The 25,552-nt window shown below is 40.2% G+C and overlaps 1 protein-coding gene across 2 annotated transcripts in view; it reads left to right on the top strand.

Moving 5' to 3' along the window:
* The window catches only part of CRCP (CGRP receptor component), a 55,488-nt gene that overhangs the window by 1,532 nt on the left and 28,404 nt on the right, over positions 1-25,552 (top strand). For both annotated transcript variants that reach the window (XM_017832537.1, XM_017832536.1), the window contains exons 2-5: positions 3,241-3,277; positions 5,669-5,767; positions 8,972-9,066; positions 18,995-19,052. In XM_017832537.1, the coding sequence (XP_017688026.1) occupies positions 5,759-5,767; positions 8,972-9,066; positions 18,995-19,052 (162 nt within the window). In that variant the 5' untranslated portion in view covers positions 3,241-3,277; positions 5,669-5,758. The remainder of the gene's footprint in view (positions 1-3,240; positions 3,278-5,668; positions 5,768-8,971; positions 9,067-18,994; positions 19,053-25,552) is intronic.

Raw genomic sequence — 25,552 nt, 5'->3', positions numbered from 1 at the left:
AGAGGTGTAGTGGGCCTTCAGCCCCCCCAGCAGCGGGTTCGGGCGTTCTAAGAAACGGAGGGGTTTTATTTGCTTTAACAGTCTTGCTTGGAGCAGCTGTTTGGGCCAATCTCGCTCTGGTCCCATCTCCCCGCCCGCCTGTTCCCTCTGTGCCCCGGGAGAGGTGGAACGGGAATCCTCTGGCGGCTTCTGGGAGTTATTCCCGGCAGCATCGGGAGGGTGACTCTGTGTAGGAGCTGGACATGCCGGAGAAGGAGCAAGCCTGGAGTCTGTGCCAACAATTGCAAACGCAAGAGAATTGTGGCCGATATTTCAGGGCACTTACACCAGGCAGCGTGTTCTGCCTTCCTGCGCTGACAGCGCTGCGTGTTTGCGTTTTTGGAGTGTAACCTGGGCACAAAACAATAGGATTTGACTAATTTTGAAGCTTAGAAACTGCCGAGTTCTGTGGACCTCCTTTAATTTCATGTTTATTTATATATACATGGTGCTGGTCTCTTTAAGAATGGGGGCATGGAGGATGCAAGTCCCATGGGGGGTATCAGCATCCCCCAAAATCAGGTGAACTACTCTGGTCATGTAATCCATGGATGCTTTATTATTATTAAATCTTCTATATTATAATTATTAGATCTTCTAGACATAAAATTCAAAAGCAGATAAGAAACATCTGTTGAAAGAGGGGTTTGCATGACACAAGTCTCAACACGAGTGGCAGCCTGCAGGGAAATGAGCTGATCCTGCTGTTGTGCGCTGAGAAAGGTGCTTTTGATACCAGTAATAGTAAATCTGTGATACTTCTTATACATCCACTTGGTTTTATTACCTTGAGTAGCCCAGTATATTTTAGTGATGCTGCCTCTTTTAGTACCAAAAAGGAGGTGCTTCAGAGGCAGAAGATGTGGGAACTGAAATCCGGAGCTGTTGGTGAACGTTCCTTTAATTGGAGTGGAACAATTTAGTCCATTTTGCACTTAAATTACTGTAGGAATTTAATCTTCCTCATCTTTTACCTCCTGCTTGATGGCATTCGTAGAGGGAAGTTTTGCAACTAGGAAAACTGCTCCAGGATTTACCCTGCCAGAACTATCTGTTATTAGAGAAAAGAACCCTGCAGAAAATATTGCTTTTTAAATATGCACCATATTTGAAGCAGTAGACTTAAAAAGGTGAAGTGTCAGTGATATTTGTAGAGTTGTGATGCCATATACTAAGGTATTTTTTTATATATGCAGCAGGCCTCAAGAATATCTTGGTTTGGACTAAAATTTGGGCAAATATTACCTATTTAAAGATTCTGTAAAGTGTTTATGCTTCTGGCATTACTATGAAAATTCTTTTCCTTTCTGCTTAAGTCTTAATCTCATAAAAATTAAGCACACTGTTCAGTCAACTGCTTAAAATATATGTTAGAATTCATTATTTAGAGTTCATTATGTAGAATTTCTTGTTTCCTGAATGTAAAATTGATAGTTGCTTCATGAGAGCGAGGGCTGAAGAAAATTTTGTTTCTACTTTATAAGTTTTGCAAAAGTTCATCAGTTCATAATTTTGGTATTTCGGCACAACAGAAATTGTGCTGAAACACTACGAAAATATTCATTGTATTTTCCTTCTCCGTGCTCTTGACTTATAAAAAGGTGTGTAATGTGAATTATTTTTTCCCGTCGGTCTTTATCCAAATAAAACTGGAGGCCTGTTTTGTTGAGGGTTTGAGCCTGACTCACTGGCTGTCTGTAGGAAAAAAAATAAGTATTTTTCTGAATGACAGAGTGGGTTTGAATGAAAAAAAAGGAAGCAGTTGTCTTAAATAATTTAGCCTCAGATTGATTCCACGGGCTCATTTGCATAGCAGTGTTATCGACTCCATATGACCCTTTCACTTACTCAACTGAACAATTCCATACGTAATTCTCCTATAGCATTGTTATCTCTGACAAAGAATGTCTTTGATCCGTGGGGATTTCTGCAGCCATGGCCTGAATGCAAACGTTCTGAAGAATTGCATTTACCTAACAACCAAAGCTATATGGTTTGTAAAACATGAATGAAAACTAATGCGTGCCTGAGCTCACTTGCTGAAGTTTCACTCCAGTCAGCAAATGGAAGTTGAAGTTCATCTCAGCGTATTTTAGGAGGTCCTTTTCATTTAAAAACAATGATAGAACCTGTGGAAGTTTGTGGACTCATTTAACTCGTTTGAAAGTGATGAACGTGACAGTTCTATTCAGACAGTCGACGGTGCTTAACAACACATTGTACCTTTTTTGTTCTTTTTTTTTTTTTTTTTTCCCCCATAAGCTGCTGCACAGACCTGAGAAAGGCCTTTTTTTCCTTTTGTATGGAAACTTTCTGTTGTTGTGGCTACTGACTGCTCAGCAGAACGTGTTGTTCAGGGAATATAGGATGTCCCCTGTCAGTTTTTCCTCCCTTTTTCAGTTTAAAAATATAAAATTGCAATATCCAGTAGTAATAGAGGCCTGATTAGTCTAAATATGTCACCTTGCCAGTGGTGGATAAGGATTCTTGCTTAATTGGGACTGAATTAGTGGGGAGGTGTTTGGTTGCTGGAAAATGGGAAACTTGCCCTCCTGTTAAAGAATTAGGCCCATAAAAATGCAAAAAATAAAGAGGAAATGCAGTAAGTTTTTTTACTCAGGTAAAAAGTCAGTCAATTTTTTTATCAATCAAAAAAATTGACTGATAAATTAATTTACCCATGTAAATTAGTGCCCTATCTATGTCTATACACACACTTATGTACAATGTACTAAAATACTCATTGTATTTTCTTTCTCTGTGCTCTTGACTTATAAAGAAATAGTGTGTGTAATCTGAATTATTTTTCCCATCAGTCCTTATTGAAATAAAACTAGAGGCCTGTTTCATAAGGAAGAGGCAAAGCAATTTGATTTTAGTGTATGAAATTGGGTGACTGAATAAAATGGGGTGGCTGAGTAGGAGGAGTGTGTTGTACAAGTGTATTGTGATTTTGGGGGCAAATTGTGCAAGATATATTCTATATTTATGTCATAATTCTAGTAACAATGTGGAAAAATAAGGTGGCAACAACTTGGTAATGTAGAATCACCAAAAATAGATTTCTTGGGGTTTTCTTTTCTTAAAAAAAACTTAATCAAAATAGTGTCTGTTCTTTAAGAGTCTGCAGGACTCAGCAAAGAAAAACTTTAAGCAGTTTCATTTGCAACCTAATTAATTGGTTTTCATCTTTCCTTTTAGAAAAGATGCAAATGCTGCCTTGCTGAGTAACTTTGAGGTAAGTTTATCTGCATCCTGGTTTTAAACCAGCAGTTTAAAGCTGTCATCAGTCCCTTGTGTAACCTTTGGAAGCTGAAAATTGGCAGTGGCAATCAGCAGGACCTGTAGGTGATTTACACCCCCCTGCATTTGATTTGTTTTTAAGAAAACAAGCTTTTTAAAGAAGATTTGGAGATGGTTTTGCCAGTAATGGATACTGCATTATTATCTGTTTGGTCCCGGAATTCTTCCAGAAAGTTTAAACATTTTTCAGCTGCTGGAGTCAGTGTTTCCTATTTAACTTAATTGTTGTGATGTGCAGTCTCATCTAAGAACCTGTAACTTATCAATGCAGAATTGTATTAAAACCAGAGCTACTGGAAATGTGGTTTTACACCCTTGAATGGTTGACAGAAATTTTTTTTAAAGCTGGTCTGAGATCTGTTACTCAGGATAAACACTCCTAGAAGCCAGTGATGTACCTTAGCCTGGAGTCACAAGGAGGCTGCAGTGCCCTGTCACAGCAAACAGTGAATACTGGCATTCATATAACAAAAAATAATCTTACTCAGAACTTATCTACAGCAGAAAATAATTCTCCTCTCTCCTCAGTAAAGGTTTTTTTAGTGAGGTGGAAAAAAATGTCGTGGCCTTGTTGGTTTAACTTCAGGCAGGTAATGCAAAGATTTCAGTGCTTTGTTTATTAAAGTAATTTCTGGAACAGTTTTAATAACCCAAGTGCTTTGTTTATATTATTTTATTGCTGAAGCTGTTCTTTATTGCACAGCTGTTTCATTCTGTTCTGAAATAAATCTTGAAGTGTTTTATCCTGAGCTGCATCTGCCTGTGAACAGCAGAGCAACCATCTGGTGACTTAGAAGGGCTTTAATGAGGTACTTGGAAAGAACTCTCTTGCCTAAGAAATAGATGGTACTATGTCAGCCACACTAATATTAAGTGTCTGTCTGTTAAAAACATACTATTGCAGTAAAGAAAATAGCAAGTATGGCTTTTCAGTGCTCTTCAAAGTATTGATTCCCTTAAAACTACCAACACCTTTCCATTGGCCCCTCCTTCCAGTTGCAATTTGACTGGCACAGCCAGCATTCTCCAAACTGAGGTGATACTTTTCACAGAAAGTGGTGTTTGACAGGAGCATTCAGGACTGACAGGTATTTTCCATGCCTACAGTTCTTCTGCGAGTTTGGAGTTGTCATTTTGTGTTTTGTTGCCACTTGGCTGCATTTTCTTCAGGTACTTACTGGGTAAAACTTCACAGCTCGAGTTTTGGATTTCAGGTCAGGATTGACAGGGGTTCCTTTTTCGTAGAAGATGCAGTGTAAAGTAATTGCTGGATTTATAGCTGATCATGTTCATATTTCTCACTGTCCAGAAATGCTTTTTTCTTATTTCTGTGGCCCTGTCAGTTTGGAATGCCATTGGATCTGCATCTTGAATTAAGCTGGTTAAAAATGAGGGGATAAACAGTAAGACATGGTACTTTGCTGTGGGTGTTGACTCTGGGTATACTGTAAAACCAGAAGCAAAACATCTGAAGAAATCTCATTCTGGTGTGGTTTAATACAGGAATAAAACAGTAATGGTGATGCTGTCTGCATGTTTTGCTGCGTGTCTAGGAGTGCTGAATCTCACCCCTACACTGATATTCATTGCATCATAGATGTGAAGACAACTTCATTACATGCTTTTCAAGAATGTCTGCTTGTATTACCTCGTGATGAAAGCTGATTTAATCCTTGTGGTTTAACATACCACAACACCGTGCTGGTCACTGTAACATCTGTGAATAACTCCGCTGGAATTTATGATGGGATCGTTAATCTCAGGAGCATCTGTAGGTCAAGCCTTGAGTTAGTGGGTTCCTGGCACTGTGACAGGTGTAGAGTTTACTTTTATTTTGCAGACAATGGAAAAATGCCTCTCTGGGAGGCAGGATATGTATCCAGTTTAATGTTGTAGGTACATCTGTCATAACAAATCCAGTAGAGCCCTAAACTGCTGCGAGATGTTGCTTCAAGCATCACTCGTGTAAATGGGAGCTCGGTGCCAGCACAGCAGGGCATGACCCAGCTCTGCTCAGGACAGGAGATAAACAAGTCACATTCCTCCTGGCAGCTTCTCCTTTGGGGCTCTTGGGTGACATTGAACAAGTGTTGAAAGTCTGTTTAAAATAGCCACAGTTATTAAAAACCAATTTACATACCTATTCATCGCTCTGGGGCCAGAACATTTGCCATTTCAATCGCTGGTGCATCCACCAAAACAGCCAGGTTTTTTTTTGCTGTTTGGTTGATAGGATTTTTTGTTGATCACTTACGTTTTCCTGTTATAATATTTTTAGGTAAAATACTCTCAAGTGGTCTAAAACACTTTATTTTTTCCCCCTCAGGTGTTCCAGTTACTCACTGATCTTAAGCAGCAGCGCAAAGAGAGTGGGAAAAACAAGCAGAGCTCTGGCCAGCAGAATCTGAACACAATCATGTATGAGGTGAGCAGCACTGTCAAAGTCCTTTGAAAATCAGCCCAAGCTGGAGAAATTCGCATCCTTAGGTCTGCATATTAATAATTCAGTATCAAATCTCCCCTATTAAGAAGCACAGTAGAATATTTGATTTGCCACTGGTCTGTGGTCAGTTTATTCAGGTTGCAGGGTAACTGTGCTCTCAGGGCAGAGGCATGCAGCTCTTGTTATTAAAATCTATCACAAAAAGAATTTTAAACCCCCCTGGTTTTGAACTCTTTAGTTTTATGTGGTGTTTTTTTTTTTAATTCCAAATATTCTATCTTTTTAATACACAGGGCAGAACTTGCAGTCGTCTAAGGAATTGATGTCATATGATCAATGATTTCAAAACTGATCAGACAGATCACATGTGGCATTTTTTTATTAGCAGAATGAAACTAATCATTTCCTACTAAAATAGATTATTTAAAATTCTATTTTTTTTGGTCAAAAGAAAAGCAAAATCACGTGTACAGATAACATCAGCTGGACGCCAGATTGATAATAAACGTTTCACCTCCTGCTAGGAAGAGCTCCTCAAATCACATAATGCAAATATTAACATTTTAAATATCTCAAATTAGCAACTTGGTCCGGACTTGCAGTGTGACCCTTTGTGTCTGTGCTGGAGAATTGCATGAGCAGCACCCTGATGGACAGTGAGCTGAAAGCACTTTGCCCTGCTTGCATGAGTGATTCCGTTGAGCACTGAAACTGCTCATGTGAATAAGATTTGGCCTAGGCTCTGGTTTTGTTTTAGTTCTGGCTTTGTTTGAAAAGGTATAGAGTTTGTAATTCCCAAGCCTCGTGTTCAACAAAATAGTGGCTTAGAAAAAAATCTAAATTAAACCTTCATGGAGACTGACAGTCTCTCCCTGTACCTCTCTGAAACAGCTGAGAAAGATCCTGTAAGTAAATTTTATCAGGATGCACCTTAAAGCTTTAATTGCCTTGTTATATTTCTGTATGTTAAATACCCATAGGATGCTTGTTTTTGTGCATGGTGTAAACTCTATGTCTATTTTCTTTATATTTGCCTGAAAGGAAACCAGAATTTGATCTTACAAGATTGTCTTTATTCTTGCTGAGTGTGTCTTCACGAGCTCTGTGCAGTCTTGTGTCCATTGGTACTGAAATAACCAGGTGAAGGGAACTTTGTTTTGCTGTATATTTATCATTTTCATGATTTGAAATTACCAAGAAACAACTGAATTACTCCTATTAAATAATTCTGTTACATGACAATGTGATGATTTCATCCCAGTTGTCACTGGTGAATAACAACTTCATTTCATCTGAAAAGGTCAGACTGGGCTCACATGAAGGAGGTTTATCCAGCAACTTATTATGCTTTGAAATGTATTTCTCAGCAGTCCAGGGAGACTGGTCCTGAAATTTATGTTTCATCAACTCTCTCTCTGTTAAACAGGATGAATTATCATGTGCTGTTGAAGCCTGTTTTCCTTACCAAGCATTTTTAAAGGAGAGCCGATTTTAATGGAAATACATTGAACATACATTTACATATTTTCTTGTAGCTCATTTTCTCCAGTATCTGTTGTTTTCTGCTCTGTGAACACAGTTCAGCTTTTTTGGCTTCTGACTTTGCAAATATAAATATTCAGCTTAAAGATTTTCTGACAAAGAAACTCAGAGTATTATGGGAGTATTATTATTATTATTATTGCTAATCTGTGCATGGGATATCCTACCACACATATGTCTGCATTTGCAGTGCATTAAATGCATCATGAGTCAGTTGTGTTGATATTTTAAGCTTTAAGTGCTGTGCAGTATCAGCAGGTGAAGATTTTCTTCCTAAATTCCAAGCAAGCATTGACAGTGCTCTTTGAAACCCTTCAGCTGCTGATTCACACAGTGCAGGAAGGATTTCCTTGACTTTTCTATTGATGCTTATTATTTCCAACTCTTCATTTTGGGGTCTAATTCAAGCAACAATAAATACTAAAGAAAACTCTAAGCTACTTCCAGTGAAAAGTCAGCTGTGAACTGGAATTTGTGTGGGTTTTTTTTATCTACAAATTGTTTTTTTTTTTTACTCAGGTCGAATTACATTGTGTCTTGTCCATCTGTTAGAGATTGTGTTGTTTTAAATAAAGCAAACTAATGTAACATCTGCAAAAGTTAGCTAAGGTTAGTGGGTGTTACATGCAAAAAAATGGAGCAAAGATAAAGTGTTTCAAGTCAGATGAACATTTCTAATAGTACAGTGTCCTTTCAGATTTGTGGCAACCCACCTGATCTGCTTCTGTGAACTTCAAGAAAGCACTGCCAAATGTGCAGATAAAGGATGAAAACAACCATAGATTAGAGGGTTTAAAGAGTGATTTATGGGTTGGCAGTGAGAGTATCCCTGGCACTGAGCACAGGAAAACTTGGCAGAAGGTAATGGGGGTTTAAGGATGAATAGGAATTCAACTTTCCTAAGTGCTTTTAAAAAACAAAACCAAAACAATAAAAAAAAAAAACCACCACAGTAAACCCCCAACCCTCCTATCTTGGTTCTTTTTAAAATAGCTGTGGATCTGTAAATATTTATTGGTTTGAAAAGGAAGAGTAAATGAGTGATACTATCCAGCACAGCTGTGTGTCTTGATCACAGTGTTACCATCACCTGAGATTATTTCAGACCAAGAGAGCAAATGTCTCCTCACAAAACAGCAGGTGGGTTTTTAGTAGAGAGAGCTAAAACTCCCTCCTTTGCTGTGCCCTTCAATGTGCAACTTTGGGCTCTGGACAGGTCAGATAATGTTGGTCCAGAGCCACAGAGGGAATAGTCACGGCTGTATTTCTCACCTGGGTGTGTGGGGAGCTGGCTGGGTTGGGGCTTTGTGGAAGGAATTCACTGGGGCTTTGTGGATAAGTATTAATGTGGCTTTCAAGTACATGGAGTTGTAGTTAGATAAGATTTCTTACTCCCTCAGAAAATTTCAGTATATTCTTATTGGAGACACAACAGTATGAGTGACCTGTCTCATCTATGACACCACTTCCATATGTTAAAAAAGAATAGAAAGCCAAACCCCAAAAGCTGAGTTGACTTTCCCAGTTTTTCTGAGTGGTACTGAGGAGGCTCTTGGAGATCTGCTTGTTTCATACACAACTGGTAAAGCAAATAGTAACTGTGTAAAGCAAATAGTAAATATTCTTTCCTTCTGTCCTTTGCAGACACTGAAGTACATTTCAAAAACACCCTGTAGGTACCAGAGCCCCGAGACTGTGAGAGAATTCCTCATTGCAATGAAAGGCCATAAGCTGACCAAGTAAGTACAGATGTGCCTTTGAACAGAAGTATAAACTCATGGCAGTGTAGAAAAACTGATCCCCATGTGCAGTGTGTGATAATCTGTCTGGTTTTAATGCATGTGTTTTCTACCATTGTTTAAATACTCAGCCAAACATCTTTTCCTTCAGTCATTAATGCCTACATGAACGAGGATTTCCTTCAGTGGGCTTGTGTTTATCAATGTATTTCTCAAACAGATTCTTGTCAGTATATTGATTTCAGAATGGTTTCACATGGTCCAAGCACAAAAAGTTTATAGAGTGTTTTCTGTGGAAGAAGTTGGAAGTTGTAAAAGGGTTTTGAACACAGTAAGAGAACTGCAAAAAAAACCCACCCCCAACTCATCCTTTATTTGTTATTATCTTATTTTTATGAATGTCCTTAGGCAAAAATATATTCATTTCTAAAAGGCAAAAAAAAAGCAATAAGCAAATAAATTCCTGAGAAGGAATAAGTAAACAAAAGTATACAAGTATGGAAAAGAACATTACTCTTAATTTTTATATGAATCTGTGAACCCCAACTGCTGCAGATCATCTCTCAGGGTTGGGCTCTCTCCTTGAGTTTAGGAAAGTAAGATGTTTGTCTTTTCTTTATGTGCTGTTGGTCCACTCATATTTATATAACATTTATATTTATGTACATTTCAGTTACCAAAATATTATGTCAGTCAGCCTTCCACCCTCCCTCTGCAGTTTCTAATGAGGCTGAATATACAGTTCATTCATATTTGGGGAATTTCTGCATAGAAAATAAAAGATTTCCTTCCCAGTTACAAGGAGACTCAAAGGGCATTTTCCCTCTTTGGCAGTGGTGTGAGTGGCTGTTCACAGTGCTTGAAACACATAATCCTCTTGAACCTCTGTGCAGAGTGGGAGTGAAGCCTGTTGTAAACAGCCAGACCCAAAGGAATGGAACCACTTGGCCACTTGCTTGGAGAGCTCCAGTCTGATTTTTAAAGCAGAAAGAACTCATATTTAGCTGCTTCTAAATGACTTCTCCTTCACTTCAAAGGGGTGGTTTGTGGTTTATTTTGTGTAGACACTGACAACATTTTTCTTCCCTGCTGGAAGGACTCCCAAGGAGTTTATCCCCTGGGAAGAGGCTTTTATTAATTTGGTTGTATCACAAAAACAAATGTACAGTGAGAGCATCTGGAGGGTGCAGTGCTACAGGGCAAGTTTTTTACCCTGTCCAAAGCAGAGGGAGTTGAGTAGAAAGCAGATTGTCAGCTATTTTGTTGACTTTCAGTGCCCCCTCTCTACAAACAATCACTCACATCCAGGATATCAGCAGCTCTGGGGCTGCTGGAATTGCAGACATAGGAGTGCTGGTACTTGGAAGCTTTGTCATGGATATTGGAACTGGGCTTGTAGATCTTGCTTTGGTAGAACTAAAGTTGCCAGGTCAGTATGTCAGTGTTTAGTCCTCATTTTATATAGCAGGATACTGATTTATGTAGTGGGGAAGGTGTCCTAATTGTTTTCTGACACAGAGGTATTGAAGCATGGAGAAAATGCTCTATTATAAAAATACTGCTTGTTGTAAAGACCTGGTGGTATGGCAGTGAAAGTGTCTTAAAACTGGGAACAAACTATTCCTTGAGTAAATAGTGAGCATCCTTCATTTCTGGTAATGTGAAGCAGTCCTGTTTGAAGTGAAATAGGCTGTTCTGTCTGTACAGGGCAGCAGCTCAGGAAGGCACCAGCAGAACAATCTATCACAGCAAAAAGGCAACAGGAGTCAGAAAGGCAGGGTAGGATTTTTCAGAGAAAAAGTAACTGAATGATGCAGGTATAAAAGTCCCACTAGAAGTCAAAGGGTTTATTTTTATTTAAAGCTCATTGTTAAACTTCTTTCAGGTAGAATTTGACCAGAACCTTGGGGTTAACTCTTACAAAAAGTCAGGAGAGCTCTGTTACCACATTAGATACCTTGACTGCAGCTGCTCCCCTGCATGGGATCTGCAAGACTGGAGTACTGAATTATTTGAGTCATAACACAGAAACTTCTAACTACAAAATCTGTGTCCCATGGTGCTGAGATATTTTGTAGAAGATCTACCCAAATATTCACCTTCCCACTCCTGCTCATTCAGTGAGCTGGAATACCTTTGCACTGCTGCAAAGGTTGAAATAGTTACAAGCTTTAAATGAGCTTCTTGACTATTTAATTTTGTTATGGATGCTAGGAGGTGCCTTTGTGTTGAGGTATCATCCTCTTTGTCCTTTTCCTCTGAATCAGTCTGTAAGCTAGGCAAGAGGATTATTCCCAAGTCATTTCCTTGTGCATCATGGCAGAAGGATGAGAGTGAAGAGCCAACCACTATTTTATGTGGCAAATTTATTCTGTTTATGGCTTATCAGAGCTCACATTGGGTGGTGATACCTTAGCTTTGTGAGCATCCTGTACAACTTCTGCTTTGTTAATATCTTTGTCATCTGGTCAAGAACTTGCCAACTCTGCATTTGCCATACACTTTACAAAATAAGGAACAGAATTGTTTAGTGTGATCCTGACACTTTCTTCCATCTTCTAATCTTTTCCATTCAGACACTTCAGTTTAGAAGTGTCAGAGCCCATCTGGCAGCCTCTTCACACCAAAACACAGAAAGCATATGGTGTGCAATTACTATATAATGCACTTTGTGTTCAAACCACTTAAAATAGTAATGCCTCCAAGGAAATTTTGAACTACCCTTTGGTTCATAAGCAAGGTCATTTCAACACTGCTCTCTTGTTGAATAGATGAAAAACTGAAGGCTTTGATCATTTCCATTCCGGGGGATGGAGGTGGTGTTTGTATAAAAGGCTTCACTAGAGATTTCATTCCAGCTATCTGGTGGAGAGCTTTCTTCCCTCTGAGAGGAAGGAACCTGCAGTGTTTGCTCTCCAGGACCTTCCTTGTATGATCTCTGTGATGACCTTTCCTCCCACGAAGAGTAATGAATTCCAGAGTCTGCCTTTGCTGCTTCCTTCCTGGGTAAGGCACTCCAAGATGGGCTCTCCCTTAATCTCTTAGCTGGTCAAACACTGTCTGTGCTGGTAACAGCTCTCTGAAGGTACCTGATTTGATTTAAGATGTAGATATATATGTTAGTTGGTGTCTCTCCTCAGACAAATCAATCTGGTTAAAGGGCATGACTGGCTAGAAACACCCCATCCTCTCAGGCTGCTTCCTCTGCTTTAAATTCCTCTGCCTCTAATCAAGGAGGAAACAATTAAACGGTGTCTTCGAGCTCATAATTAGGCTCAGAAACTTCTTTTCCAATACAAGGACTTTGAAGGTAAGAGAGGGATTTGCAGCCCTACCTAAAACCCCGCTGGAGGCAGGCGGTGGGACGAGCTGCTTCCCCTGCTCAGCGTGTGATTGCAGCCCTCGGCACTAGGCTGTGCTCGTGCATGGGAGAATTCCCAGGGAGGGAAGGGACGCCAGGCACCATCCGGAGAAACGGCAGCGACTGAGGCACAACAGAGCTTTTAATCAAGGGAATTCTTATTTTTCCAGCCCTCCTTCCCCAAGCCTGCAGGACTGACCGTGCAGGATGCGTGCCAGGCTGCACAGGAGGGAGCTGATAGCACTGTGCTGGCAAATGTGCAGCTCCTGTAAAATCACCTCCAGTCATCAGTCATTGCTGGTATTTGCTACTCAAAATACCAGGTTAACAGACCAGCATCCGTTTTCTGATGGATTTTTCTCGTTAGTGTTACAGGCAGGGAAAAAAAAAAACCCACAACACCTAAAAGGCGAATTTTAAATGTAAATACTAACGTGTGCAAACAAACCTTTCAGAGTCATTTCAGAGAGCTGCCTTGCCACATGGAGCAAATTCAAAGACATCTAAACATATATTTCACTCATATAGTAAGGTTTGGTAAAGCACAGTTTTCTCCACAGTTTTTTACCTGTTTCATCAGTTATTTTGGTAAAATTGAAACTGTAGAACTGAGATTTTTTTTTTTTTTTAATGAAAAACCTCTGAACTGACAGTGAATTTTATTATTACCTTGTTGAGGCCTCAAGCTTTGGCTAACACTGCAGTACAGTAAGCCATGTTGTACTTGGAAATACAGTATGCCACTAGCAGCTAATTTTCCAGTTTTTCTCCCTGGAATGGCTTCATATTTTGTAAGGTAGGGGGAGTGGAGTTGCATGAAAAGAACATTTATTAAACTTGAGCTCTGTAATTATGGTTAAATGAAATCTGGCTCTACTTGTGCTTCTTCCTGTTACTGATAGCCTATCTTGGATCTAATTTTGGAATAACCAAATTTCCAATCACTGCATATTACTATAATTTTAAAAAAACTGGACAGAAACATTGCCCTTTTTGTCTTTAAATCAACACAGTCAGGGAAGTGTTGAGCTGAAAATCGGTGATACTTTTAGAAAGTATTTTCCCTCATTCCTGCCAAAAACTACAACCTCTACAATATTAAAAGCTGAACGATTTACTTTGTAATTTTTGTCTCCTCCAAAGCTTCCCAAATGAATATTCAACAGCAAGTCAGGATGATGCTTCGTTAACAATGGCATCATTTAATAGACTTTACAAAGACTATTGTGTTTCCCTCTGGATTGATTGGAAATTAACCCTCTGATCTGGAGCAGCGTGGCTCCATATTTTTTTTTTTTTTTTTGCATTCAGATAACCACTGTCAGCCCTCAGATTTCGTCCTGGAGAAATGTCCTGGCTTGGAATTGCAGAGAACACTGTGATTTCACATTTTGGGACTCCTGTGATCTGGGTTCAGATGTTACACACGAGCTGCCGTGGTCGGCTCAAGGCCCCGGGATTTGACTCTGAAGTATTTTCAGCAGTAATAAAATCCGTGGTTATGTATACAGCTGTTACTTTATGGTTTTCCTAGCAACTATAAAACATACGTTCCTGGGGATAAATTTGCCTCTGCACAGTCACAGATGTTTTAAGGGGGTTTCTTTGTAGCTCTGTGTGCTGTATCTTGGCACTGATACTATAGGTCTCTTACTAGAAAAGCAGCACATGCTTGCTTATATATTTATGTACTGTCTGGGAGCTCAGTAGATAAAAGATGAGCAATACCAAGATACCTAATAGGAGATTTTGGTTAAAATATAAATGCTGCGAGAGTTTGCTCACTGCTGATGCCATGTGATACATTTTGCCTTTAATTTCCACAACAGAATGTAACTATTTTTATTATTTTTTAGAATTGATGTACTGTAACAGCGTGCTGTCTGTGCTGTGAGGGATGTTAGACACATGGCAGTGGGGTTGTTATTTTGTCTTTTAGGAGAACTGTTTTTTAGGATTATACTCTTGTAACCCTCCATCCTCAGCTCCTACAGCAGACACTCTCCCCTCAAACACAGACCTCAGACCCGTTTTCTTGCCCATAACTCCACACATTTTTGTCTCCTGCAGCCTGAGCTTTGTGTGTCCCCCAAGCCCACTCCACAGCATTTTGCCCTCAGCTGGAAATGCTGATCTTGGCTCCAGCTGAGTCCCAGAGCTGCTGGATGTGGCCTGGAAGCAGGAGGCTCTGCTCAGCCCCACAGCAGTAATTGCCATTTTGAGATTTCTCACCAGGCAGGTCCTGTGCAAGTCTGTAACATGGCCCATTAACTCTGATTAGTGGAATCTTGCTTTTATGTGAGAAAATTACTTTCAGCTGTCACTCATCTTTTGTACGTATTCTTCTCTTGAAAGAGCAGCTTTCATGTTCCAAACTGTTACTAAAATCCAGGCAGTCCAGAGAAAATACAAATATGTATGTTAGGGGGCAATTAAGCTGAAAATATCCTTCACCTTCTGTTTGGATGAATGGAACAGTTACCCTTTTTATTTAATGAGTGTCAGTGTAACAGGCATTCCATAGAAAGTGTGAAGATGAATTCATAGGAGTTGAAAAAAGTTAATTTTATTTTTTAGATTTAAGGGAACACAAACAAAATTCAGGCTTATGTCTGTGCCCATGGCAAATACTGCAGTCAGGACTGATCCTGATGCATGTTCAGGTTTGCAGTTTGCCTTCCTTAAAGCTTGTTTTTGATGGAACTGGGGTTATTCAGGTTCGAATTTGTCAAGAAATTCCAGGTACACAGAGACCCTGATCCTGGCAGTCAGTTTTTGGTGTCAGTGTTAAAAAGATCAGTGTGGTGGGTTCTGAGCTCCAGCTCATACCACATACACTGCTTTGAGGTGCTGAGGGCTCAGTAACCCAGTTTTCTATCACACCAATGAAATTTAGAGACATTTTTTGAGTGTTTGTTTCCAGGGGATACCAAGATTCGTGGCCTCCTGGTCACTCCCTTTGTGATGAGCTGGAAGGTCAGAAATTGCACAGGAGGAGAAGAGCTGGGACCAAACCATCCAGAGGGTCCCCTGGGCTGGTCTTGGATCTCACACTTGGAGTCCATGTCTGTGTTCTGGGCAAACAGCAGGAAGTGCTGCTCACATGGAACTCCTGAATAAGCAGAGATAACCCCTCGTGTACTGCACACACAGGCTTGGTGTTTCTTAAATAATCCTGGGAGCTGGATATTTACTGAGCAGAGGAGGAGAGATAAATGCTACAGTTCTCTGTTGCAGGAGGAGCAGATCTCCCCAAACATGTGGTGTACCCACGTGTGTGTCAACATGTTTGTCCACATCTTCAACTACAATCAGTCCTCCCTTTGCAATCTTGCAGTATTTTTCCAAAATAAAACAACTTTATATCTTCATTATCAGAACAGTGTTTAGGCAGAGCAGCAAGTAACTGGCCTGGTACCAACTTTCAGATGGCAGGTACTGAATAGTTGGTTATTTCTCTGTGCCTTTGGATTCAATCTCGATGGAAATGAAACAAATACATTGCTTACATCGTAATTATGTGTGAACATGGCTAAAGGTTGTTATGTTTTAGTGTTAATTAGTGTTCATGCTACACGAGCACCTTCATTTATGTAGCTTTTGGGGTTTTTGCGCCCTGCTGTGAATTCCTTTGTGTGATGTTCTGCGTCAGTTTTTTCCAGTAGGGAGCTTTGCTGATGAAAAACAGGCATGAAATTCTTCAGATAACATATTTTAATGACTTGCAGGTTCTCTCTCATTCTTCTGTACATATTTTTAAAACTGCAAATCCCCTGAATGGTGCCACCTTTGCTGAAATGATGTGTTTGAGATCCCTTTGGCCCTACTGTAAAACTTACATCAATTCACTGAGTTAGAGTGATGTTAATGCTTATAAGCAAAAGGTCTTTGAGAAGTGACCTTTTTTATTGTGTTCTGTATTTCTTGTCTTCGGGAAACATGAACAATTTCACTAATTGATTGTTTTAGTCACGATGTGTAATTGGTTTTAATTTATTTCTGTTTCCTGCTCTGCCAGTGATCTTCCTGTGATAAACATGATGGAGCTCTACCTGCTTTAAAATTCCTCTGGATAAGTCAAGTTTGCATTCTTTAGCTCAGGCATGAAATGGCTTTGGCTATTTGATTCAGTTTATTTGGCTTTGAAGTTTTGTTGGCGAGAAATTTCAGAGGTGCTGCTTTGGAAAACAAGATGAGAAAATTTATTTTGTGTGTTCTTTTGTAAGATTCAAATAATATGCTTTGTCTGCAGCTGTGGTGGAGTTGTAGGATTGAACTGGGATATGTTTTGCTGCAAAAGAGAAGAAAGACTTGTTTGAAAAGGCTCTGATCTCAGAAGTGGCATGTGAGTGCAGTGCAGTGAGAAACTTGTATAAAGTATGAATTCATTACACAGCCTGTCTTTGTAAGTAGGGCTCTGGGAGGAGGGGGAAGTCTTTTACAAATAGGTGTCCTCAGAGAAACTTGTCTCTGTTTCAGAAGTCTGGAAACTGAGGCACAAACTCAGACCTGGCCAGGGACTAAAAAGCAAATAACACTGAAAGCCAGGACTGGAGCAGCAGCTTCTGCACCTCCATCGAGTGCTCCAGGCACTGAACCAGGCAGTTCCCAGCTCTTGAGGAAAAAGCACTAAATCTTTCATGCATTCAGCTGAATTGGCCAGACTTTTGTACAGTGAAGATGGTATTTAATATCTTTACCCAGCTCTGTTCACTTCTACGTGGGTGGGTTTTTTCTCACTGACTCCCTAAATGACCTGCTTTCAATTTTAAAGGATTTCAGTGCTCGTCTTCTGTCATTGCTGAGGTTTTATATCTGTCCTTTCATTAGTTATGACAGTAGTAGATGGCAGCAGTTATAAATACCTCATCTCTTTGACAGTAAAGCAGCCACGAGTGGTGCTCTCAGCTCAGAGTTAAACTGTGCCATGCTCTCCACAGTCTCGTGTTGTAAACATCAAGCTGCCAAATAGATCCAAGTGATTAGCATGGGAAAAAAAAGGAGGTGTATTCACTGCTTCCCACCAGTGGAAACACATTTGGTTTTCACCCTCGATTATCCAAAAGCAAAGCAATCCAGTAATAAGTAAATAGGAGGGTTTCTTTGAGCTTTCTGTTGTGAATTGTTCATTTAAAAATCGCGAGCTCTTCTTCTGAAGCTGAAAGTCATAATTAAAACGATTAAAACGATTTTCCAGCATTTATAAAAAGGATGGCAGGATTACTCAGGGACTAGGTGGGTCAATTAAAAACTGCCTTTTTTTTTTTTTTTTTTTTTTTTTTAGGATTTTGGTTTTATTGCCAGCAGGTTGGATCTAAAACCGACAGTCAGCGTGTCATCTCTTTGGAGCTGTTTTCTGTTCTTAAGGGCTGTGATTACACATCACAAAACCCTCTGGTGTAACAAAGTTTGGTGTCAGCAGAGCAGTTGACTTTGCTGAGCCACAGTCCCCTCTCTTCTCCTGTTCCCATCACTGAGTCACTTGGAGTTATGGGCATTTTAGCTGAAGAGGGTCTGTTGGATCATCCAGTCTGTGGCAATACAGGATTTCTCCTTCAGGACACGTCAGCCAGGAAAATGTGATGCCAGTGCTGCTCATTCTGTGTGTTCAGTGGGTAAATGCAGGGCCTTATTCTCTGGGGGCCAGCTGTGTGCTGCTGAAGTGCTGAATTCAGTCTCTGGACACGTCCACGTGTGTGAACGTACGACCAGAGCAAGGCATTGCTCCTCAAAGGCTTCTCCTGAGCCCCTCGGGCTTTGGCCGTGCACCAGTGCCTGTCCCTGACTGATGGAGGGCTGGAGTGCCTGGTGAGGGGGTTGGATTTCAGGGGCAGACGCTGTCAGAGGCCATTTGAGATGAGATGGTGTCTCTGAGGTGTCTCCAGACACACAGACATCGACCCGTTGGTTGTAAACGCCTGCGTGGAGTGATCTGTGCGCTCTCCTGAAAGCCAGGAGGTTTCCTTTCTAAGCAACCCACAGGTGCAATAAACTGAGGGAAAACCCTTCAGAACTGGCTTCAACATGCATCAGAGATGCCCTTTAAATAGTAATAAATTCCAATATTTAGTTCTTCACAATTGTAGTTTACTAATAGTGATCTGTTTGTATTTCCTCTGTGTTTGCGACGGGCTAAAAGAATAAGCGAGTTATTGCCATTTGGCTGATGGATTGTAACTTCTTAGGTATGATAATTGTTCTTGTGGTTGTGTGTTCATAACAGAAGAGTCTCTGATTTCTGATGAGTTGTTTAGCATTTCTGCACAGCCTTGACAAAGTAACAGTGCATGTTAATTAATGCTTGTACAGTAATGGTCTAAATGTCTCTGCTTGCCACCTTGGACTAGAGGTGGCAACAGCAGCCTGTCTAAACACACAAGAAAATACTGTGTTTAAAACACCCAAATTATGTCGATTAAACCACACTGCAAACCCAGTCAAAATTATTCCTGGCAGTGGCATTTCATGCCTAAGTTATCAGGAATGTATTTGCATCACACCAGTCAGTTGAGGGGATCCTCAAATTACATAGTAATGTGGATTGTCTTACACTTTGCTTTTAACCAGGGCAGAAAAGCTCCAGCTGCTGAACCACAGGCCTGTGACGGCAGTTGAAATCCAGCTGGTGAGTAACAATGCCTCTGACTGTTCAAAGCTTAAATGGAAGCAGCTTTAACCTTGAAGATCAATTGAATAATTACTTTCTCATGGCCAGTGATTGAATATATCCCTTTATGCACATCTTTACATCCACTGTTTCAAATCCACTCAGCTTCCTGTCTGAGACCTCCTTAGAGACTTGCCCATCTTTCTCTCAGACAGATTCTCCACCTCTTTTTTGCTCCAGTGTCACATGTTTAAAATGCTTGATGCAGTCATTAAAGGTTAGTAACTAGAGTATTGCAACCAAGATTATATTTAACCTGGGTCTTTTTGCTGCTGCAGCTCTGCAATCCTGTACTTCACTTTTTGACAGCTGCCATGACACGGTTGTTTTGGTGGCAGAGTTCTGTGTTGCACTGAAACCAAACGTGCTAAAAAGAAATTAATGACTGATAGCGAATTGTGAGCAGTGATGCAGAATGAGATATGGATATAAGCAGGCTTCCTCATGGAAAGTAGCCATTGCCAACCTGTTAAGCATAATTCTGGTGTAAAGAGGGATTGTCACTAAATAGAAAGAGATGATTATATTCCCGGAAGGATCTCCTTAGGAATCCAAACCCCCGTGGTAATAAAGAGCTTGTTATAATCAGGATATTATTTCAATGAAGATCTCTTGCATTAAGAACATCTGTTTGCCATCTCAACCTGAAACCAAAGCGAGGAGTAACAGGATCGTATTTTGCTGCAAAAAGGGGAAGGATTAAAGAGGCACCAGTAGGACTATTTTTCTTCTGTAGCCACAGAATAGGGATTATAACGCTGAAGGCGTCTCTTGGAAGAATGTTCCCAGCTGAGGAATTAATGCTGTGTTTTGTGATTGAGGAGATCAGTGTCAATCATCAACCCAACCAAGAGCATTAAGGCTTCATGAGCTCTGCTTAGGCACTTAGTCATAAGCCATGATGTGGAGCCTGTCTCGTGCCTTTGTTAGCCTCATGTGCTTAGACACAGATTTATTTTATTGCCATAGACAGTTTCTTTTTCCCTTCTTTAAATGCAATAATCTTTTGCTGCTTTCAGGTGACTGTATGGTTTTGTTTGTGTCTTCCCTCCTCTCCTTGTTAATCCTCCTTAGTTCCTTATTATCTTACCTACCCATAAAATATTGGAAATAGTTTGCTTCTGTGTCATGTTTGAAGTCCAGGAGGTAAATATAAGAAATTTGGGCCTTTATATTAGAAGTCAGGTTTCTGTAGAGTGTCGTACTTTGGATATTTCAAGGTTTGTAGTGTCAAAGTTAGATAAAACTCATTGCTAAAACTTGCAGAAACACAGACACGAGATTTGAGTTCAGTGGCAGTTCATTATTTATCCAGAACCTGTCCCTAATGGTCCGTGGTGAAAAATGTGATATTCGTACATTTGGGGATTAGCCTGAATTTCAGTTGTCATGGAGGTGTCGGGGATGTACTTACTCCTGTTCCATTGCAATTCCCCTGTAATTCCCAGGGCTGGTTTCTCCAAAACTAGCATTCCAGGGATCTGAGTTGGCTGGGTTGTTAACGCTGTGTTAGATGAAGCCTCCCCGAAATTGCAGTACATTTACTCTCTCATCAACGTGCATCAAAGTCTTCTGAGCTCAATAACTGCTGGGAAACTGCAGAGTGGTTCATTTAAGTGAAATCCAGAGCCTGGGAGCCTCAGCAAGGAAATGATTTTGCTGTTCAGTTGCTGTCTTGAACCATTTGGGGGTTTGGTGAGGACAGGGGAAGGAGATTGTAGCAGTCACTGAACACACAAACCCTCTGTCTCCTGTGAGTGTGAAATAACGCAGAGCAGGGGAGGCTGCTCTGTTTTCCTTTGATGTCCGTGGGGAGAAGATTATCCACACACAGATTTCATGCAGGCAAGTCAATTCACTGCAGCTGATGGATGGGAGACAACCTACTGAGAAGTGAATATTAGGGTCTAAAATTGCCTTGATTCTCTTTCCATTGAACTTCCCCCTGCCTCTTAAAAGCTGTGAGTTGCTCCTGGAGTTGAATCAGAAATAAATGATGATGAAAGCTTCTGACCAGTTCATTTAATGCAGGCACATCAGTCTTCTTTTTAAAAAAGCTTTAAACAAAATACTAAACAAGCCATATCTATCTCTCACTTCCTCAAAGAGTTTTGATGTCTCAAACTCTTATTCAGTGTTGCCCGTCCATAGAATGAAGACAAATTTACCTGACAGGCTTTTAATTGCTCATGTGACAGGATAGGTATATTTATTGTTGATTTTTGCCTTAACTGCTTTTTAGTTTTTTACTCTCCCTCTACGAAATTCCCTGGTTTTAGTTGTATGCAGATAATAAATCAATTTTGATAAAAATATATTTAAGCCAAAAAACCAAATTTATGTTGTGATCTTTCGATCCCAGGGTCTTCTGTAAGTCCTTATGCATAAATTGGTGCCATTGTCCGTATTTGTCTTTTCCAGACCGTGTGCCAGGGTTTATTTTCAAACAACAATAGCAACAAAAGGAGCATGAAATTCTAATTCATACCCCACAGGGTAAAACACTGTACACACTGCAGCTATCTTGACCTCCTGTTTTAATCTTTAACATATGTTGTTCCTGGCTCAGTAATTCACAAAGGAGGAAGAAAAAAAAGACACTGATGTTCATCTAACCATGACAGTGGTTCAGCTTTGCTTAGTGCTGGACTGTGGTGGGGTTGAAGATTAGACATCTTCTTTTCTAATGAACAAATTGCTCCACGTTCTTCTCTCAGAGTGGAAAAGTAGATTTTAATTCTGTGCTTTTTAAAACTGGATTTCCATCGGTCAAACCAGACAACCTTGTACCTGTGTGCTCTGCATAACCAGGCTGGCAGATTCTCTTTTATTCTTGACTAGAAAGTAATAATGTAAAGTATTCTTCTGGAAAATGGAAGATCTTAGAGGATTTAAACATTTTATTTTCTCAACAATATGTTCTGCTTCCCACTTGGTTAATTAGCTCTGAGGGACATTAATCCAATCATTCAGTCTTTCACTTTACTTCTTTTTTTATGTGTTTTTTTCCTATTAGTGTGTTAGTGCTGAACAATTTCAAATTACTGCTCAAAGGAGGAAATAACAGTCATTTTCTCATCAAACATCTACCTCCTACACTGGAGTTAAATTATGTGCTTGATTGCTTTGGAAGTGATCAGAACCCCTATTTCCTTTATTACTGTATTTACTGTTTATTTTTTAAATAGAACTCTTGGCTTATTATTCAAATAAACAGTAGCTTTTGGCCCACAGGTTGTTCTGCTCTGTGATGCTGAGGTTTGCTCCCCACCAAATATTACTTGTCCTTCAGACAGTTCCTGACTTCTTTCATTACTTTTTGGGGTTCTTCAGTGTGGCTTTATTTATTCTTCAGCATTTGCACTGTATTTGTCCTGTCTCAGGAGACTAAACGAAATAAACATTAGCACTGAAAGCTTGAAAGAAGCACAGCAAGGACGATGAAGTTTCTTATACTTGGCTTTTATTTGGGCAAGCAGAAAAGGTGTGGTTTTAATTAGGAAAAGCCTGTTCCAAAGTGTTTGTCCTTGTTTCACCAACTAAAAAAACCAAACCTACACAGTTATGTGTGTGTATGTCTGTGTTCATATTTTGTGCTTGCGTTCGTACGTGGCACCGTGAAGGTACAGATTTGCACATTTAATTTATGAACAAACGCTTTAATCTTTGAAATGATCTTAATAGACTGGCTGTTACTTTCTGATTTACCACCTCCACAAATCAAATCTTTAAAAGCCTCTGAAAATGACTTTCTGCCATGAGAATTCACCAGCAGGTCTTGACGTGACTCAGCGCTTAATGTCATTCTGTTGATTACGTTCTGATTTGGTAATTATGGTTGTTTTGTTCCTCTGAGAAGTTCAGGCGTAGTGCTCCAGTTAAAAAAGCTCCTGTTAAAATGTGCAGCTGGGAAGGGCTGCGTGGAGGCAGTAAAATATCCCACATCCACATTTGTTTAATGAGCACAGCTCTGGTTCCCAGCAGTGGTTCCGTTATGGAACGAGGCATCTGCCAGGGCTTCGTGCTGCACTTGGAGAGGGATTTGTCTTTGCATTCTCTTACAGCAAGATTCAGGGATGGGGATCAGATGCCTGTTTCATTTTCCAGGGTTAGAAAGCCCATGCACAGATGTATCTAGAGAGGAAAAGGAAAACTGGCATCATTTTCTTGAGCTATTCTCCATTTAGTAAACATTTGCCTCATTTTAAGCTTCAAGTCCAGTTAAGTTAGTTGGAGCTCTTAGATACTTGAAATTAAGTCCAAACATAAGCTCTGGCTTAACAGTTGTATGCACAAGGTGCTTAAACAAGTGAAAAATTGGTTATTAGACTTCTAAATAAAAGTAGCATTGCTGTCAAAGGTGAGCAGAATTGTGGCTTCAGCTGCCCTCTGAATACTTGTATATATTGCACAGTTCTGAAAACCTGGCTGTTTTTATCAATACATTATCAATAAAGTAAGAAGCAACTCTGGGTACCCAGGCTTGAAAAGTAAATACGAGCTGCAGAGGGAACGTGCCCCTTTTATTTTTAACTGTAGGAATTTTATGTCAATTAAGTTCCCAAGTAAGGTTTTCTTGATTCCTTCTTTGGTTGTCTTGTAGATTGTATTGTGTAGAGCATTAGCTCTATATTGTTCAGAGGATTGGGGAACTGAAATGTGAAAATTGCTTCCTGTATGAGTATATTGCAGTGGGAATTTAATAACTAACTGTTACGAGTTTGGGTGAAATAGAAGTTATTAGTGAGGCCTGACTTGACTGAATTATCTCGACCACATAGTTGCATTTCACAGATAATTCATCCTGTGTGTATGAATGAATGACACTGATGTGCTGTAGCATTTGCTACTAAAACCCTGGAGTTATTTTGGGATAGTTTAGACTTGAATGTAGTGACTTGGGAATTATTTATTACGGAAGCCACAGAGCTGCCACAGCTCCCTGCCCTTCCCTGTGTTCACTTCCAAAACCCCTCGCTCAGCCCTGGGAAAGGGACATGCTTGTCCTGCTGCACATCAGGGTGCTTTTTATCTATAAATTGTATTTCTGTAACACTGCCCAGTTCTGCTACTTACCCAAATCCCTGAATATTGAAAATAGGTGGGTCAGCAGCGCGTGGGTTGACGAGACCCTAAACTTTGCACGTGGCACAGTCTGTGAGGGTGAGCTGTTTCCATTTGGGGCGTGTGGCACTGCCAACATCAACATCTTAGGTCATACACTTATTTCAAACATTTGCATTTTTGTTTTCCTTAGTATAAACTTTGCATTCCTGGCTGCTTATGGTTTGAGTCTGTTGCTTGAGCAGTTTCAGCCAAGTGCAAGTTAGAGGCTAGCAAGGCTTTTTGTTAGATATTTTTTCGTAGGTTGGTAAAATGCTTGCTAGAAAAGTAGGTGCTTGAATACAGTCGTTTCATTTTGCCTCTTAGGCTTTTTCTTACACATAATTTCTCAGCACCATATTTTCTAGTACTATGGGTAGCATTTTGTCTTATAGTTGTAAATCAGAAGGCTGTGAGAACATCTGTTGAATGCAGGAAAAGCCTCTGGGTGACCTTCTGTTCCCCTTGAGATCTGTTTTCCTTTAGGACAGTTTCATTTGTCTCTTTATCTACATGCTGTCTGTGCTTAATTTTTGAATTCTGCCTTTTGGCCTGCTGCTTTGCTGCTTCCTCACTGCTTATGTTTTCATAAGTCAGGCTCAGGCTGTTTTTTTCACTTCCCTAAAGACTGAAAAAAATTGATTTTTATAGTTTATGCTTTTGATCCTTTGAACTCTTGAATGGTATCACAGCAAAATAGCACTGGAACATCAACCTGAATAGTCAGCTGTCTGTCCCTCCTGCCAAATTTGTGTCTTTTGGTGGTTCCTGATGTGAGAGCTGGTGGAGAGGCACCAAGAGGGATGAGCACTTGGTGAGGCTGATGCAGCAGTTTAAGGAATTACCACTTCCCTCTGGCAGAGGTTAGGGATCTGTCAGCAGAAGGGAATCTGGAGCTACATCCCCCCTTCTCAGAGCAGTGTCTGGCATCTTGCTTTAAAGATGCTTTTCTCAGTTACGGCACCGGAGCGTCTGAAACACGAGAGACTATTTTCGTTCATCAACTCTGTGCTAAAGTGTGATTCCTTGAGCTGCCAGGGCAGCCACCAGAGCTCATCTGTCACTGCCCAAGTCGTGTCTGCAGTTTGTCAGCCGGGCAGGGCTCGTGCTCAGCCAGTACAAATGACATCAACGGGGTTGTTCGTCCTGGGAGTTGGGGCATTACTCATTTGGAGTGATGTGCTCACTGAGGAACATGCAAGAAAACAGTGATTAGATTCTCACATAAGTATATTCTGTCTTAAATAAGACTCGGTGCTGATCTAGAACTCAGTTTTCCTGAAGCAAGCACCTGAAGGAGAAAGTGTTCAGAGAAAAAGAAGGGAGAGGGGAGATATAAATAGGGAAGGATAAAA

The sequence above is a fragment of the Lepidothrix coronata genome, unplaced genomic scaffold, assembly GCF_001604755.1.
Source record: "Lepidothrix coronata isolate B3197 unplaced genomic scaffold, Lepidothrix_coronata-1.0 Scaffold203, whole genome shotgun sequence".
Classification (NCBI taxonomy): domain Eukaryota; kingdom Metazoa; phylum Chordata; class Aves; order Passeriformes; family Pipridae; genus Lepidothrix; species Lepidothrix coronata.
This window is presented reverse-complemented; position numbering and strand designations above follow the sequence as displayed.